Source organism: Malurus melanocephalus, unplaced genomic scaffold, assembly GCF_030028575.1.
Source record: "Malurus melanocephalus ecotype Western Australia unplaced genomic scaffold, MMel_1.1 scaffold_5, whole genome shotgun sequence".
In the NCBI taxonomy this organism is placed as follows: Eukaryota; Metazoa; Chordata; class Aves; order Passeriformes; family Maluridae; genus Malurus; species Malurus melanocephalus.
This window is the reverse complement of record NW_026623237.1, coordinates 1,628,762-1,644,916: the sequence shown is the minus strand read 5'-3', so window position 1 is coordinate 1,644,916 and position 16,155 is coordinate 1,628,762. Positions and strand designations below refer to the sequence as shown.

The 16,155-nt window shown below is 33.6% G+C and overlaps 1 protein-coding gene across 1 annotated transcript in view; it reads right to left on the bottom strand.

Moving 5' to 3' along the window:
* PACRG (parkin coregulated) overlaps positions 1-16,155 on the bottom strand; it is a 202,353-nt gene that overhangs the window by 142,778 nt on the left and 43,420 nt on the right. The window contains exon 2 of the mRNA XM_057370424.1: positions 13,136-13,270. Within this exon, the coding sequence (XP_057226407.1) occupies positions 13,136-13,270 (135 nt within the window). The remainder of the gene's footprint in view (positions 1-13,135; positions 13,271-16,155) is intronic.

The following is a 16,155-nucleotide window of genomic DNA, read 5'->3' as shown; positions in this document are numbered from 1 at the left end:
TTTGGGTTGTTTTGTTTCTTTTTTTTTAGCAAGCATTTGAAGTGATCTATGAATATATTAAATAAAAAATCACATTAAGGTAAGTTAATGCATTTTGTCTTTCACATTGTGGAAGCAMAAGATAAGCAACAACTCAAAGGAAACTTAAATTCACCTGAGTTCAAGTGCAAAATTGACACTCTAGCCTGARCTTTGTTAAAAGAAATGTTCTGCCTCAGACATGGGCTTTATCCAGGGCCTCTGTCTACCACTCTAGGAACAATAAGAGCAGCAAGGTCCGAATGCTGTTATTAAACGACAAGGCAAAGTAAGGGTCTCCCATCCAAACTGGCCTTTTTAAGAGCCTGAAAGGACAACCTAAGAAACACAGAATGGGAACATGACTCACTGTACAGACTCATATAGGTATTTGTGATTCTCAAGTGTACCACCACTGGCTTCTGACCCTAGCAGAACTTGTTTGGATATGAAGAGAACAGAGCAATATTGATTGCGCTACTTTTTGAGAGCAGAACTGTACTTCAATACACTTAGTCTTCATTATGAGACAAGATCCACTATGCAACAATAGAACTCTTATCACTAAGGAGATCTGCATTCAGACTGAAGTTTTGATTACACTGGAARCAACACCCTTTTTTAGCCGCATTGTAGCCTGAGAAAATATTCAACTGAATACTTGTATCTCATTAAGGACCATCATTTATGATTTGCATTTGTCTATCTTTTTATAACAGTTTTTTAAATAAGGCGTGGATTTACCTGAATATATGAATATAATATTAATTTGAAAACACAGCAAATCAGTTCAATGCATGAGATTTAAATTAATTACTTTTAACTCTAATGCGCCAGTTAGGTTATTGAGGTGTTTAACGCTGATATTTTACTTATAGAATTCTACCAGCCCCTACAGCTATTTAGATTGATTCATTTTAGGGTGACTTTGTAGCTTTAAAATCAAAGTAGGGCACATTTTTTTGCACAGTATTGAAGGAAGCCACAGTACAGCATAGTAGCAMCCCACAGATCCTGTCACTTAGTACAGCTGCAGTATTTATAATTCCCCACAACTGTCTGTTTCCTGAGTGTTRATGTTAAAGCTTAAAGCCAAGGGGAACTATTCATTTAAATATTTAAGATATTTTATTTTTGCTCTGATAAACTACCACATGCTACTACTACTACTGTCAAAAATTCTCAGTGTTATTTGAAATGTAAATATAGACTCAGTCTTCCTTTTTTTTTCATTAAAAAGCATAATTCAATCACCTCAATGCAGATTTTATCAGACACTTTTAAATGAGCTGAATTTTTAAGGTCTTTAATGTCTTCAAAAGGCAATATATTAATTTGAAACTAGCACTTCTTAAGGAAGTTACATCATTATCATCGAAAACAAACAAATGGAAATATATTTTTCTCATTTTAGAGGTAGGTACATATGACACCACTGCTAGCAAAAGTTTTGCTTCAGTGGGTTTGATCACAAGGCATTAAGTGCATTCTTAAGTCTTCGCAGGACAGATCTCTTTCATGCCAAATTTATATTTTATCAAAYCAAGTTGTCAACAACTTTCAAAGGAAGAGGGAATTTAGGGAAAGAAAAAAAAAGAAATCTAAAATTTAGGTCTTGCTGTTTTAGGAAATTTTCATGAATGTTAATCCAAATTATTCCTGTCCAAGGACACTCTTACTTCATAAGAAAGTATGTAAAAGGTATTCTTTAATTAAATTAGATTCTGCTAAGCTATCCTCATGAATAATTTCCCATGAAGACAAACTCCTCACAGTTATGTAAGAAGAGATACAGATGAGAAACCAAGATGGAAGAAAGTAAAAGGACGATAAAAATAGGTATTATTAGCAAAGACATACTATTAATTTGCAGAATAACAATGTGAGGAATGAGAACAGTGCTTAGGCCAGATCAGAACTCAGCATAGTAGATGTGAACATGAATTTGATGTGAAACATTCATCAAGGCTAGTGATGAGAAAATTACACTGAAATGATGGTGAATTAATTTATACTTTGAAAATAGTATAGGAAATGAAATGGAATTGAGGGAGATAAATTTGCCTCTTGCACATGCCTAATATATAGTGGACAAAAAAAAAGAAACAATGAAAAAGTAACAAAATATCTACTGTTTGCCACTAAACTAATGCGAACAGACATCCACAAAAAATACATTTCCAAAGTGGAGGCACTAATTGAATTTGGTTTTAGAATATATGTTTGCAGTGATAGTGAACTTTTCTCTATTAATTTTGTAGACACACAGTGTGAAGTTTTCTTATACATCTCACATTCTTCTTCACACAACTTATGATTTTATAAGCTGTATTATAACTGCTTAACATATCTCTTCAATACTCCTACAGCAAAATAAGATATTTACAATTTGTATTTAATTGTCATAGTTTCTTAGCTCAACATTATCATCCTCTTTAGTCAGTTAACAGAACACACAATAGATGAATACCCAGTATTTATGTGGGGTACTAATTTATATTTACACGAAAGAAAAAAAAAGATCAGATGATTACAGAAAGCTACAAAGACATTTTTATGCAACAGATGCTACAGATACCTCAACAAGCAGCAAGTTCATAGTTGTAGAGGATGATTCTTCCCGCTATTCATGTGAACTTTTATACTACACCTTCATGTTCTTCAATGTAAAAACTGCCGCAAGTTTTCATAATGAAAGACTCTATCATTTCTACATTTCTTTCTTAAATAAAAAAATATTAATTTAACTCCATGCCATTTTTTATCTGAAATGATATTTTAAAAGTCAGAATTGATAAGAAAAAGTAGTTGAAGAAATTATTCRGTATCTGAGCCTCAAAGCAGAATGGTCATAGTATATGACTGCTAGAAATGAAAACATCAAACACACATTGATTTCTATGCTGTCAATTCCATTTGTTTTGTCACTTGCCAGAGAACTCTGCAATATTTGGGTAAAAGGAAGAAGGCTGATAACTAATGGCCAGAGAAMAAGTCATCCATTAATTGGATAGGGCTCAGAAATCACCTTCAGGGTAGACAGAAAAATTCATCAGTGGTATGTTTGTGGTACTGAACAAAACAACAAGACACACTTTTACAGACAGATATTTCTGCTTGTAGCTTTAAGATTAAAGTGGACAAGTCCTGGCACTTCCAGATGACAACCTTTTCAGCTAGGGAAGGTTTAACTCTGCCTGAATATAACARGTATAGCAAGAAGTCTTGGCTATATCACCTACTTACTTTCTAAAATGGTTCCATCTTTAAGAATAGAGCTATCTGCTTACCTGAAGGAGGAGGGGCAATTTGTTTTGTCCTAAACACCAATCTACCAGTTTCCAAAGCTTACAACACCACTTATATCCTCTGGAGTCCATAGTAACATGAATTGTCCTTATCCAAGTACCTAGCAAATCATTGTCACATAGCAGCAGTCGACCTTTCTTTTCAATCCATACACWTTTCAGGAGTTATAAATCAGTTGACTTTCAAGCTCGATGAGATGGCATATGCCCTAGTTTGAAGAACAGATGGAGGCTTGGGGGAAAATTGTTTCTGCAGGCTTACTACAAGCAGCATTGCTCCATAAAAGTGAACCATTCACACTAATTTCTCACATAAATTATACAGGCAGGGAGCACCAGCCCATTCAGCAGAAAATCTTTCATCTAGCTTTCAGAGGTCATTTAGCAAATTTAAATTAAAGTTATTTCTGATACATGGCTGAGTTTTCATTCCATACACTTTCAAGAGAGGGCAAATGACATCAAATAAAGGAATGGCTTTAATTGTGTATTCAGGGAAAAAGGAAMAGTAAATTAACTGCCACAACATCACTTTTTTCTAGAATCCTGGGATAAGTTGCAACTATTAATTAGTCACAGAGGAATCAATGAATGAAATATGGCTGCTGTGTACTACAGAAATCAGGTAAACTGTCACTTTTCTTTGCAAGGCTTTTTAGGCTCCATCTCAACACTAGTCCCCAGACGCAGCACTGATGTTGTTAAAAGAAAGGAGATCACATACATTTGCAGGAAAATTTTACTTCCTAAGGAAAACATTCAGCTGTTAAGTTAAATGGACAATCCATATTTAAAAAAAAAAAAAAATACGGTACACTTTCTGAGCATAGGGAAAAGAGACATTTTGTTAAGATTCATAAATTATAATTATGAAAGAAATGGAAAGGACTAGAGGATTGGACAAAACTTAACTCTAGAAAAAATTGCGTATTTGTGAGCCACAAGTGGTAAGATTGCATTCAGTAGCCTGTAATACATAATGTAACATAACTCAGTGTTTCACCACAAATATTRGTTTAAATGTACAAAGTAAAATCAACTAATGAGAATGTTGGTAATTACTGAAATAGCCACAAYTATTTTTATGGGATTTCTTAAAAACATAGTGTTTTGCTACAGGGTTTTGCAGTAGCATTTTGGTAAGATTCTGTTTTAATCTCAAACATCTCACTTTTCTTCTCAGATCTGCAAAAACACYTCCTCTTCAGATGTGAAAAAGAACTTCACAGAAGAGTAAAGTCATGAATGGCTTGTAGATTAGTATTARWAAGTAGTGAGCCAACAGAAAAACACGTGTGTCAGGGCCATCGGCTATCTACATTTTTAATGACTGGTTTTAAGCACSCAGTAAGTTGATGCACCAGTATTAAAAAAAACTTTGTCAACAGAAGATTAAATCTAGCTAAATAGTGCTTCTKAAAAGTAAGACTTGAATATGATAAAGTTATTTGAAATTAGTGTTATTAGTGGTGGGATCAAACCAACACAGAAATTTCAAACCTGAGAAATCTATACCTTCTGTAACTATACGTACCACTATACGTACTAACTAAAATGGAAACACAACAGATGAAAAAATGTTGTCTTACTTGAACGACATCAGTTTGGTGCCTTATTTTAGTCTGTAAATGAAAGATGATTAAACAGCCATACCTCATAAAATGCTAGAGTTAATATAGTGAATTTCAAAAAAATCCAACCACAAACCTATTACATATAAATATAAAATTTGCACCTTGTTAAATATAAATGTAATTAGATCAAAACTAACACTTCCTTAGATTTAAGACAGAGATTTGAATTGGCAGKTGTTAAAAAGGATGATCGTAAATTCTAGAACTTTCCTAATTTGGGACATTATMATAGAATTATGGAATGGCCTATGCTGGAAGTRACCTTAAAGATCACCTGATCTGAACCCCTTCACTATGGGCAGGGACAYCTTCCATCAGATCACAACATAGGTTGCTCAGAGCCCCACACAGTCTGGTCTTGAACACCTCCAGGGATAGGTCAACYACAAATTCTCTGGACAACCTGTTGTAGTTCTTCATYAGCCCCACAGTAAAGAATTTCTTCCCAATATCTAATTCCATATTACTCTCTGTCCGTTTAMAGCCATTCCCCCTTGTCCGGTCACTAYATGCCCTTGTAAAATTTCTCTCYATCTCTCTTKTAGGCTCCCACATACTAAAAGGTTACAATTAGATCATCCTGAAGCCTCCTGTTTTCCAGGCTGAAAAATCCAWATTATCTTAGCCTTTATAATTTATACATGGATAGGCTGCTGGGCCATCTTGGCTAGAGCATGCTTTTGCCAAGAAAGGTTGGACCTTTCTTGGTTGKATCATTGAGGTCCCCTTGCAACCTAGAATTCCATGATTCCATGATTCTATGACTCTRTGACAGTTGTTCAAAAMTGGATTCCTGCGACCATTATCRACTAAAAATTCAGACCGTAGGAAAATCTGTAATATCATAGGGACAAGAAGGGACAAGATGATGAATGATATTTACATCTGGCAATAAGGATCCCATTCTATTGCAGCCAATGGAAATTTTGTTGTTTTATTTGTTAGAAAATATATTSCATTTATTCTCTCTTTGTATCACCTAGGGTCATAGAGTGGGAATATGTATAGTACTACATAACACTGCTCAAGAAATTTAAAGCAATTTTCACATAAATGAAAACCAGGTCATAGTCATTAATATGTGCCTATTTCTTAGTATTATGTATTAAAAAAAAACACAACTAGAACAGTCATGTGAAGATAATTTTTTAACAATCTCTAAGAAAAAGTCACATGCGCATCAGCCAAGTCAACACTTTTGATTGTGATTAATTGGGTACTAATATCACAGTCACAAAAAATGATGAATGACATTTGCCTAAACATGACTGTTTATGCACAGTCTTCACTTGTGCTTGCTTCAGTAAGCCATCGTATACAGATTATTAATAATGTCCAATTTAAGAAGATGCAACAGAGCTATTGTTATTTTTAGTTTAAAGCCGAATACCTCTTTCTTGCTACCATGCCACAAACTTTGCTCTATTACTGTCTCCATAGAAAACTGAGGTTTTTCTTTTCTTAAAAAAAAAAAAAAATCCAAACTATTCCTTTACACTATATATGTTAATACAATTGTGGAGTTTTTCCCACAGGCTCCATTTCAAATTTGCTTCTCCAAGATTTTACTTCTTTATCTCAGTTCATACTTCTAGCTTCTCTAAATTATTATGTATTATTTCTGGTTTAATAAATTCTTGCTTTCAGTTGCCTTTTCTTGAAGCCACACTGCAATTTTCTGTTATACCAACCTGCTTGTATTGGAGACAAGCTTATAAAGGATCATGGGATGATTTTTAAATAGGAAACCTCCTGGGAAAGATAAACAGAGGTCAATCGCAGCAGAAAACTGAACTGCTGCTTAAAACACTAACAAGGGCATTAAATAAAATATAAACTAACAGCACTCTGTGCTGTACTGACTGTGTCTATGCATGATACATGATCRCTCTTCTTTCTATGTAATCTTGCAAAAAGCTTTCATTCTGCATGACAACACTTGTGGGGGAKTTACAAGTTTTCTTACAGTGTCCTCTCAACATCTTTTATTAAGAAGATATTAAATACAGTTCAACAAAAAATGGAAGCTGAAAAAAATGTCCATATCTGAAAATAAATTTTACAAAAGTATTATTTTTCACAACAGATTGTTCCCTTTGCTTTCAGGTATCTGAGGCTGCAATTCCATGAACAGCTAAACRAATCTAACAGTTCATCACTGCTGAAAGAAAAAGTTTTGAAATCCCTCAACTGTCATATTTTTCACTGTACTTCACTACTGTTTGTTTCGAACAACACACATTATTAGCACTCATGGACTGTTGWGTAATCAAAATTTCCAGGACTATGAATATGTCGCTTATCAAGAAAAAAACATRCCCACCTTCTTTTCCTGAGTTACTGAGATAAATATACTCACAGAGGGCTCTGATAAGTGTCAGTGCCATTGTCAAGTATGCTTTAGAAACARAGAGTAGAAGAGGTGAAGTTGAACCTCCCCCTGAGATGACAAGAAGCTTAAAACCCCTCAACTTCTTGAATTACAAAAATTGCCAGATGACAGTATAATAATGGGGTCATTCTGTAGGGTAAAGGAGCTCCATCCAATTACTTTTAATTTGTTTGGGGATTTGAACTTTGGAAATTCTTACCTAAGTTTACTTAWTGCTACATAGTGAATAACAGAGTATTTATTCACGTGGTTTAATGGCAAAACAAAGACACAAAAATGAAAAATACAAGACATTAATTGAAAGCTCCAAAACTGAAAACTTGTCTCCCCTTCAACTATACTGTTGATATTAAAAAGCCATTTTTTCTCTCTTGTAAAACTTATCCCTCAAACAAGCAAAAAAGACTACACTTCCAGGAAAAGAAAAAAAATTAAAACCTAATTATTTTATAGAGAAAAATCCCAAAACAAAGTACAGAACCTAAACCAACCAACCAACACAAAACCAAAACCACCAACACATGAAATGATTTTTTTTTTCTTAGTGCTGGATATAGGTACCAGCTTAATCACAGCAGTTCAGAATTCTGTGTAAACTAGTATACAACATATTAACAGAAACTGTAGTTCTATGGAATGTTCAAATTATTTGTAGTCCCTACTATTAAAAACAACCTTCAGTAGTAGCTGTAAGGAGAAAGTGTATGGACATTCCAAATTCATGATGTTGAAGTCATWGATGATGACTTTTTTCACCACTGCATTTAGTTTCTATCACAAAGAAATAATTTTGCTACCATAGCTTATACTAGTTCCTGAAAAAAAAAAAAAATTAACTGTGTACAAAAGAGGAGATGAAGAGAAACTAAAATGGCAAAAGTAATATCCTTAGTGAACACAGAYACTCCAAAAAAACCTCATAAACCCCAAAAGATGGTAATCATGTTCRTGTTGACATTTTGCTTAAAAAGTTTGAGTTTTTGAATTTGGTATTCATTTCTTTGAAATTGCTACAATTCTTTTGAAGAATAGAAGCTTTTTACCCCTTCATAATGACTTGCATAATTAACTCCACTCCCTAAAAAATAATTTTTCAAATGTTCTGATGGCTTTCTGCATGATACAGAGAGACTGCATTTCAAACATATACTTTATAATTCAGAAATACTTTCTTGGTTTTATCAACTTTCTTAGTCAAAGGTTTAATTGCTTTCTGACCTTTTTTAATTCAGTATCGTATATTTAAAAATGGAAGTCCTTTTCAGACCTGAATGATGAGCTTTTATTATTCATAGCTTGGTATGAGATTGTGCAAAAGAATGTATTAATACATTTTGAAATAAAATTGTAATATACATAAGATGAAAAAGAACTGTGGGATCCCACAAAAGTAGTCAAAAGACTTATAAATATTTTAGTACATTCTTTTCATATAAAGATCACTTTCTAGTGTTATTTAATTCAAATTAACAACAATTTATGTTACCAAGTTTTATGTTTAATACACATTAGAAATACATTTTCAAATCATACCATTATTATTTATTCTGTCTTAGTGGACAAAATCAAATRCTTCATATTTGGAAAGACCCTTGAACATTAGTACAATAACTCTACCAAAGAAGTTGTTTATTCCACATCTTAAAACTACTTTATAAAATAAATATAAGCATTAAATATTTGGAGAAATTTCAAGATACTGATATATAATACAGTTCTATTTATCACTGAGGATTGATAAAAACAAAGGCTTTAAATGAGATATAAAAATGTTACACTGAGTGTACATCATTTAGCAAAGAATTCACTGGCTGCTAGCACATCACTGAATGGGACAAAAAGCATGGAATTAATTTTGAAATTATTTTTTTAGTTTAATTACAATCAAAGCCAGAAACTTGTGTAGTGAKTTATACCATGTTTTTACAGACATAATTAACAACTCATTCTCTATATTCACTTTTTGAAAAAGACAAAAGGACTTTTCTCAGGTTTGAAAACAAATATTAGGAGCCCCAAGGCAGTCATGWCTTCTCCTTTTAGAAATAAATGTGATTATATCCTCTATAGCCACATAATTTTTTTGGAATTATCAGAGTCTTTTTGATCCTCTTTTTTTCCTTTGGATGGCATTCTTTAAAATCAAGTTAGATTTCCTGTTTTTGTTTACAACATGTTGTAAATGTATATTATTTTTTTTCCATTAGGTTGAAACAGGTTTATTTGAATTTGCAACAATAGTAAAACCAGAATGACAGCATTACTGAAATTTTCAAAGTGATGCCTGTCTTAAAGATTTAGAGAATTCACAAAGAACACACATCTTGCTATAATGGTGTTATGGTGAACTCTAATTTACTTGGGTCCCTTTAAAAAAAAAAAAAAAAAAAGACATCACGATAAACACCATGGTTTATATGCATCTTGTTTATGCTCAGGATTAATTTGGTGCAAAAATACCTCTTTGTAAATTTATTGCATTCTGGAAATAATTAAGCTAAGCAACGACAACTAAACACTGTTATTTCATAATAAAATATTTAACACATGCAGTTACTCAGAAATAGTTCTACATAGTTCCTGAAGTTTAAATTTATGTTTTATCTAGGTCTACAACATAGTTATATGTAGAGAAACCTTACAGAAAATCAACAGTGGGCTTAAAATTGGAGATATGCAGAACTATCACAATATCAAGGGTCATTYGTGTGTGTTTTTTGGTACTTATTAACACAATTCATATTAAACCATTTCAGATTCTCCTGTTCTGGTTGAAAATTACTGTATTCTGTCCACAGAATTACAATATAATGAACAAGTGTTCAAAGAGTTTTTCAGAAATTAATGTCTGACAGTAACAGTTTTGTTCCAGTAATTATAAAAACAAAGAAACAAATAAAATACAGCTGTGTATTTGCACAGGAAAGAACAAGGAAAGAACAAAATCCTGTAGTATTTTTCTTTGTCAGTAAAAAATCAGATTTCCAATACCCTCCTGCATTTTCTCTCATGCACCACTTGGTAGAAAAACTAACAAGAATGMAATGAACCATGATATACATTATAACTAAACAGAGGAAAAAAACCCTCTCAAAATAAAACATTGATATTGTGCAATTATAGCAGGGCTAAAATGTCACAGTTACCATTTATTTCTCCTTCTTATTCTTCCACTCAATCATGACTCATGCAAATAAGTATAGTTCAGCCRAGCTTTTATAGGGCATTTTCCCAGACACATTTCATTAGTAAAAAATCTTTTCAATTGTCATGAATTTAAGCAGTATTTAGTAAAATACATTGATAAAAATTTAACTTCTTTAATCACATATACAATAAATATGATGAACTGATGAAAATTCACCATTAGATGTCTGTTGGATAGTGCAACTATGTCCTTAAAACAAGTGAAAAATACAGACTTTAATTTATCTGTACCTTTAAATATCAACTAATGATGAATAATATTCTCACCCTTTTGCAGCGCTGGGCAGCCTCTAAGGCTTCAGAAGGTATCTGATGTAAAGTTTGAATTGGAAAATGCTGGTTTGCCTGCTTCATCTACTTAAACTGCACAATAATCAATGACAATTGCATATCAAATTAAACAATAGCCCCAAGGAACTCCACTACCTCTGTCTGGATTGATTTGTGACTGAATAGAGTGGCATGGAATAAGGGAAATAAGGTTGGATCTGAAAACGTACTAATGTAGGAATGGAATAGTTTGCTACTGTGCTTCTTACCTGCATTCATGCTGAAATTCTGATACTTTGTCCCAAAAGAAAGGATTAACAGAATAGCAAAAACAACCCTTGCATGACATGTCACTCCTACATTGCACCAGCTAGAATGCAGTGTTTTACTGCAATAGTTGGACATCATGTCTGTAAGACTGCAAGTTGTATTAAGAAAAAAATACATGCTGGATCTTTGACTTGAGACTCTGCTGTTGTGACTGTTCAAAGTCGTATGAGTGTCTTTGAATTAAAACTGTCAGATACAGGAGTCAAACACTTTAGCATTCATCTGTAGTTGCAAGATAAGTCAGCGAGTTTGAAGTGACCCATAATAATCATCAAATACAATTCCTTTCTACTCATAGGACTGCCTAAATCCAAATCATATGACTGAGAGCATTATCCAGAAACTAACAGGTTTGGTGCTGTAACCACTTCCCTAGGGAATCAGCTCCAGTGACCAACCACCCTCTCAATGAAAACCCTTTTCCTAAAGTCCCATCTGAATCCTTTATGCAGCTTCATTTAATTTCCTCGTGTCCTAAGTCAACTAAGCAGTCACTAGCATCATCTAGTGGAATGCCAGTCCAGTAGTATTTCTGTACTTCTCAGTTCGATTTTGAGAAATTAAAATTATAAAGCTGCAACATAAAAACTAAATTGTGCATATTTTTTGCAGTTGCTTGAAAATCACCTTTGAGTCTTACCTGGTGATGAAAGATTGGAGTGCAGACTTAAGTAGTAAACCTGTGAGTTTTAGTCCAGCAAGGGAATTTTGAGTGTTGCCTAAAGCCCAGCTGCAGTGGAATCTCATCCCAATTATGGGTAAAGACTTTTGGGATAGAGACTCCCTTTGCTGCAAGAACTATAACTTGTTCTTTGTGCTGATTCAGCACTGCTATAGGCAACAAAACAGTAGCACAACTCTTTCTTCTGTATTTCAATAAGCGAAAGAGCTACCCTAAAAATTTAGTTACTATCAAATACAGTACTACTTACCACATTACAGGSCTAATCCCGTTGGCTTCATTACAAGCAGAATCAGCTATAGAATTGCAAAATCCCTCCTTTTAGTGTTGACTTAACATAGCTTTACATTTAAATTTGGTCTCATGTTTTTGACATGAACCATTTAAAACATTCAAAAAATCTGACACATTTTGTTCAAGCATATCTGGTTAATTTTCTGTAACTATCGCTGCTTCCAGAAAAATCTTATTCTAGTCCAATAAATAAGACAAAAAATAAAGTAATTCATGATAACCAATATAATTAAATAGTATGAGCAGGYTAAAGATCAGCATTCATTTTTAAAATTAAATTTAAAAGTCTGCAGTAGTTACTTAGAAGATTGGCAAGTTTTACAAATAACATCACCAAGCATTTTAGAGAGAAACACAGCCGCATTAGAATGGAGTCATTAGGCGATACATTTATTTTGAAGCCAATTAACCTTTTGTCAGAGAAATGTCGGAGCTGTAATGGTTTCAGCAGTGGAGGTCAGCCTGTAACAGAGGCACGTATGGCAGTGATTACGCTGTCTGACATATGCTGGAGACTGAGAGTACAGCCGTGGAATGAGAATCTGCCTTSGTTTGTATTCTGCTCTGCATTTTCAGGGAGCAGGCAATCTTGACCTATCCATTTAGGTAATTAAAGCTTCTATTTGGAAGTGTCCTGCAGGAAGGTGAAATTTGGGGGAGATAAATGGCTGCTGCTCACTGTATCCAGCCACTTGTACTATTTGATGGACTGCCTGAAACAGGCTGCATTGCTAGGTCCTCATAAAAATAGAGATGAATTGGACAGGAGACAATTCTCTAAGGCAAAGCAACTCTGTTATCTTCCCTTTTGTAGCATATAATTTAATTGCTAGCCAAGGCAGACAGCTGACTCAGGGGCCTTTCTCTAATGACTTTCCCACCATCTTCCGTTTGCTAAGAAATTATTTCAGTGTGTTTACTTGCAAGCTAACTTTGTTTGACAATGAGAGATGTCACTTCAATAAGCTCAGCTGGTTGTCACAGCTGTGCCAGGACTTACCTTCCAGGCGATTTTGTTTGCTACAGGCTCATGCTGAACAGCGATTGGAAAGTCTCCTCTGTCATAAAACTTGCGAAAAGCTGTGCGTTTTGGTGCTCTTTGTTTTATTGATCCTGCAGGTGGGGGCCCTCTTACCTTAAAAAAAAGTCAAACAAAACAAAACCACCCCACAGTTTAGTGGTAACATATTTTTAGAAAAAAAMCCCTAAAGCCTGGCTTAACATAGAAACAGATATAAAAGAAGAATAATATTGATCTCCCAAATAATAGCTTGCTTTCTTCTTTACCTGCTATACTTTACTTCTTTGAAAGTATACTTTGGTAATGATCTATAGGTTTTGTTAACTGCTTTTATTTGCCACTTTCAGATTGTCCCATAAAAACTGGTTATATTTCAAAGTAGATCTCTCCATTATCACTGCATTTTAAAGTAAAAATAAAACACCAGGAAGGCATTGACATTGCATAGTACAAGTTGTTGGAAAATGAAATATTTTGCTGTTTGTTTCTTTCTAGAAGTGATTTGACTTATTTCCAGCTAATATTACTAYTCGTACCTCCCACCTTCCTTCCCTGTTATTAGGTAATGAGATTAGATAATCTCTTTAGATAATCTCCCTTCCCCAAATGCTATGGATTTGGCTTTCATATGACTTCCAGTCCTTTGGTATTGATGGCTGAAGCATGGGAAAGAATGRAGGTCTTTGCTCAGACCTCTCTGCCTATGAGGAAATTTGATTTAGCTCCACTCAGTTCCATATCTGAGCTATTTGTGGTTTAGCATATGGCATAGTCTGAATGACAGTCCAATTCCAAAATGCTCATGCTGGAATCTTTCTCTCAGACAAAYATGGCAGAAACAGCAACTAACAACTGGCACTATGATAACAGAATTTCAAATACTTGTAAGAAATCTACTGTTTAAGCTGATTAATAAAGCTCATCTCCAATGGTAAAAGAGTCTAAGAGCTAAACTAACCTAAAGTGTCCTTGACAACTGATTCTTTGCAGAGAAACTCTACAGTTGTGTAWCTGGGATAAGCACTTCCTACAACTCTTTTCATATCTCTTTTGTCAAAAATGCATTTATGATTTAATAGAATGCATCATTTTCAAAAAGAAGTGAGAGCTTCAATGACCATAAACCATATCCATATACATATTTTGMATTGTTCTATTTGTCTTCAGTGACCCTTACATCAGTATCTAACAATACAGAAACTCAGCTTTCCAGTGAACAGAATGCAAACTTATAACATACTTTCTTTCATATGTGCTATTCTGTAATTCAACTCTGATATAAATTTGACTTAGCACTTTTTTCTCCAARGTACTTTCACATAATTTTCCACTGGCTGAGGTAGAGGGGTCCACTAGTGATATGCCTACACTGCAATTTCCTCCAAATTGCTTCAACAAGAGCTACTTAACTGGGACCTATTGTTGCATATTGCTGTCACTGATAGACCATGTCCAGTGAAAATAGATTTGATATGCACAGCTGTAACTTTGCTTAGTAAACATATCTGCAGCAGTTGAGAGTAATACTGCAGGAAAAGCATTTCTAACCCATGTAAATAAACCTCCACTTGCTGTTCTCAAGAGCAACAATTTGTTCTATGGCACCAGTATTAGTACTTTCACTTTTTTTTTTGTGGGTTGTTTTTTTGCTTTTTTTTTTTTTTAATTTTTTTTTTTTTTTTTTAATTTATTTTTTTTTTATTTGAGGCAAATCTCAGAGTCACTGCAGTTTGAGGCCACTAGAAAAGCACCTCTGTTCTGTATGCTTTTCACAAACAGGTCTTTCATACCTCCTTAAAAACATTAYTTTCTGCACAATATTAGAGATTACTGTTAGATTTTAACTTAAATTATTGATAAAGAATATGTTATCTTGATTACTTGAGATACAATCTGAATTATTTCTAGCAGATTATCATAATTAGAGATAGCTAATGCAATCCCAAATTATATCTTCTCTGATACCAAACATTTTCTTTCCAACACATGTTCATACATTTTCTATGAGCCTTTTCTTACTGCACCTTCACAAATTTTCTAGAAAAAATGTTTAATTCAATTTCTTCTTATTCTTCATCAAGGAACAAAGATGCTAGAAGGACTAAAAGTATCTTGACTATCAAACCCATTCTGTTGTGCATTGTTCTTACATGAATGGTTAGAAATTCCATATAAAGTACTATATGTACTCTGATCTGCCACCTCAAAAAAAGGTATGGTAAAATTAGAAAAGGTTCAGAAGAGGATAATGACTGAGGGTACAGAATGGCTTTCACAAGAACAGAATAGGGGGGGRAAATTATTACTGAGAAGCAAAAAAATAAACAGCTATAAAATCATGACATTGTAGAGAAGATATATAAGGACAGATTTTCCACTATCTCCTTCAATAAAAACACGRAAAGAAACCCCTATTCAGTAAGAAGTCTGGAACAAACAAAAGTAGTTATGTATTCATGCAGTAAATAGTGGATGTATGGAACTCCTKACCAAAAGTCAGTATTGGAAATACTAAAAGCTTCTGTACAGTCAAATGGTGAYTGGAAAAGGTGATGAAAAGGAAATCCATTCAGGTTTACTAAATCCTTATTATCAGTAATTATAAATACATTGAGTATTATTTTTCATGTGATACAGTTGGATCTCTCAGCCTTACATTTAGTCTCTCATGGCCACACCACAATGGGATYTCACAATTATCCACTGATTAATTGCCACAGCAACTATCTTTTCCAGATGATGAGCTCAATGTTAATAATAAAATTTCTTGTCATTAGTTTTAAGTGCATTATTTTATACTTTGTACTATAATATTTAATTCCATTTCTATTATACTAGTTCTCAAGGGCTTCCACTTCTGTGTCATACCATGATCTTCACATTTTAATAACTCCAAACATTATGCAAACTATAAATTTCATTATACAATCCTGTTTTTTTTTCCAATGAAAATATTACATAAGGCTATTCCTAAAACCAAAAATTAACAAGTTCCATTA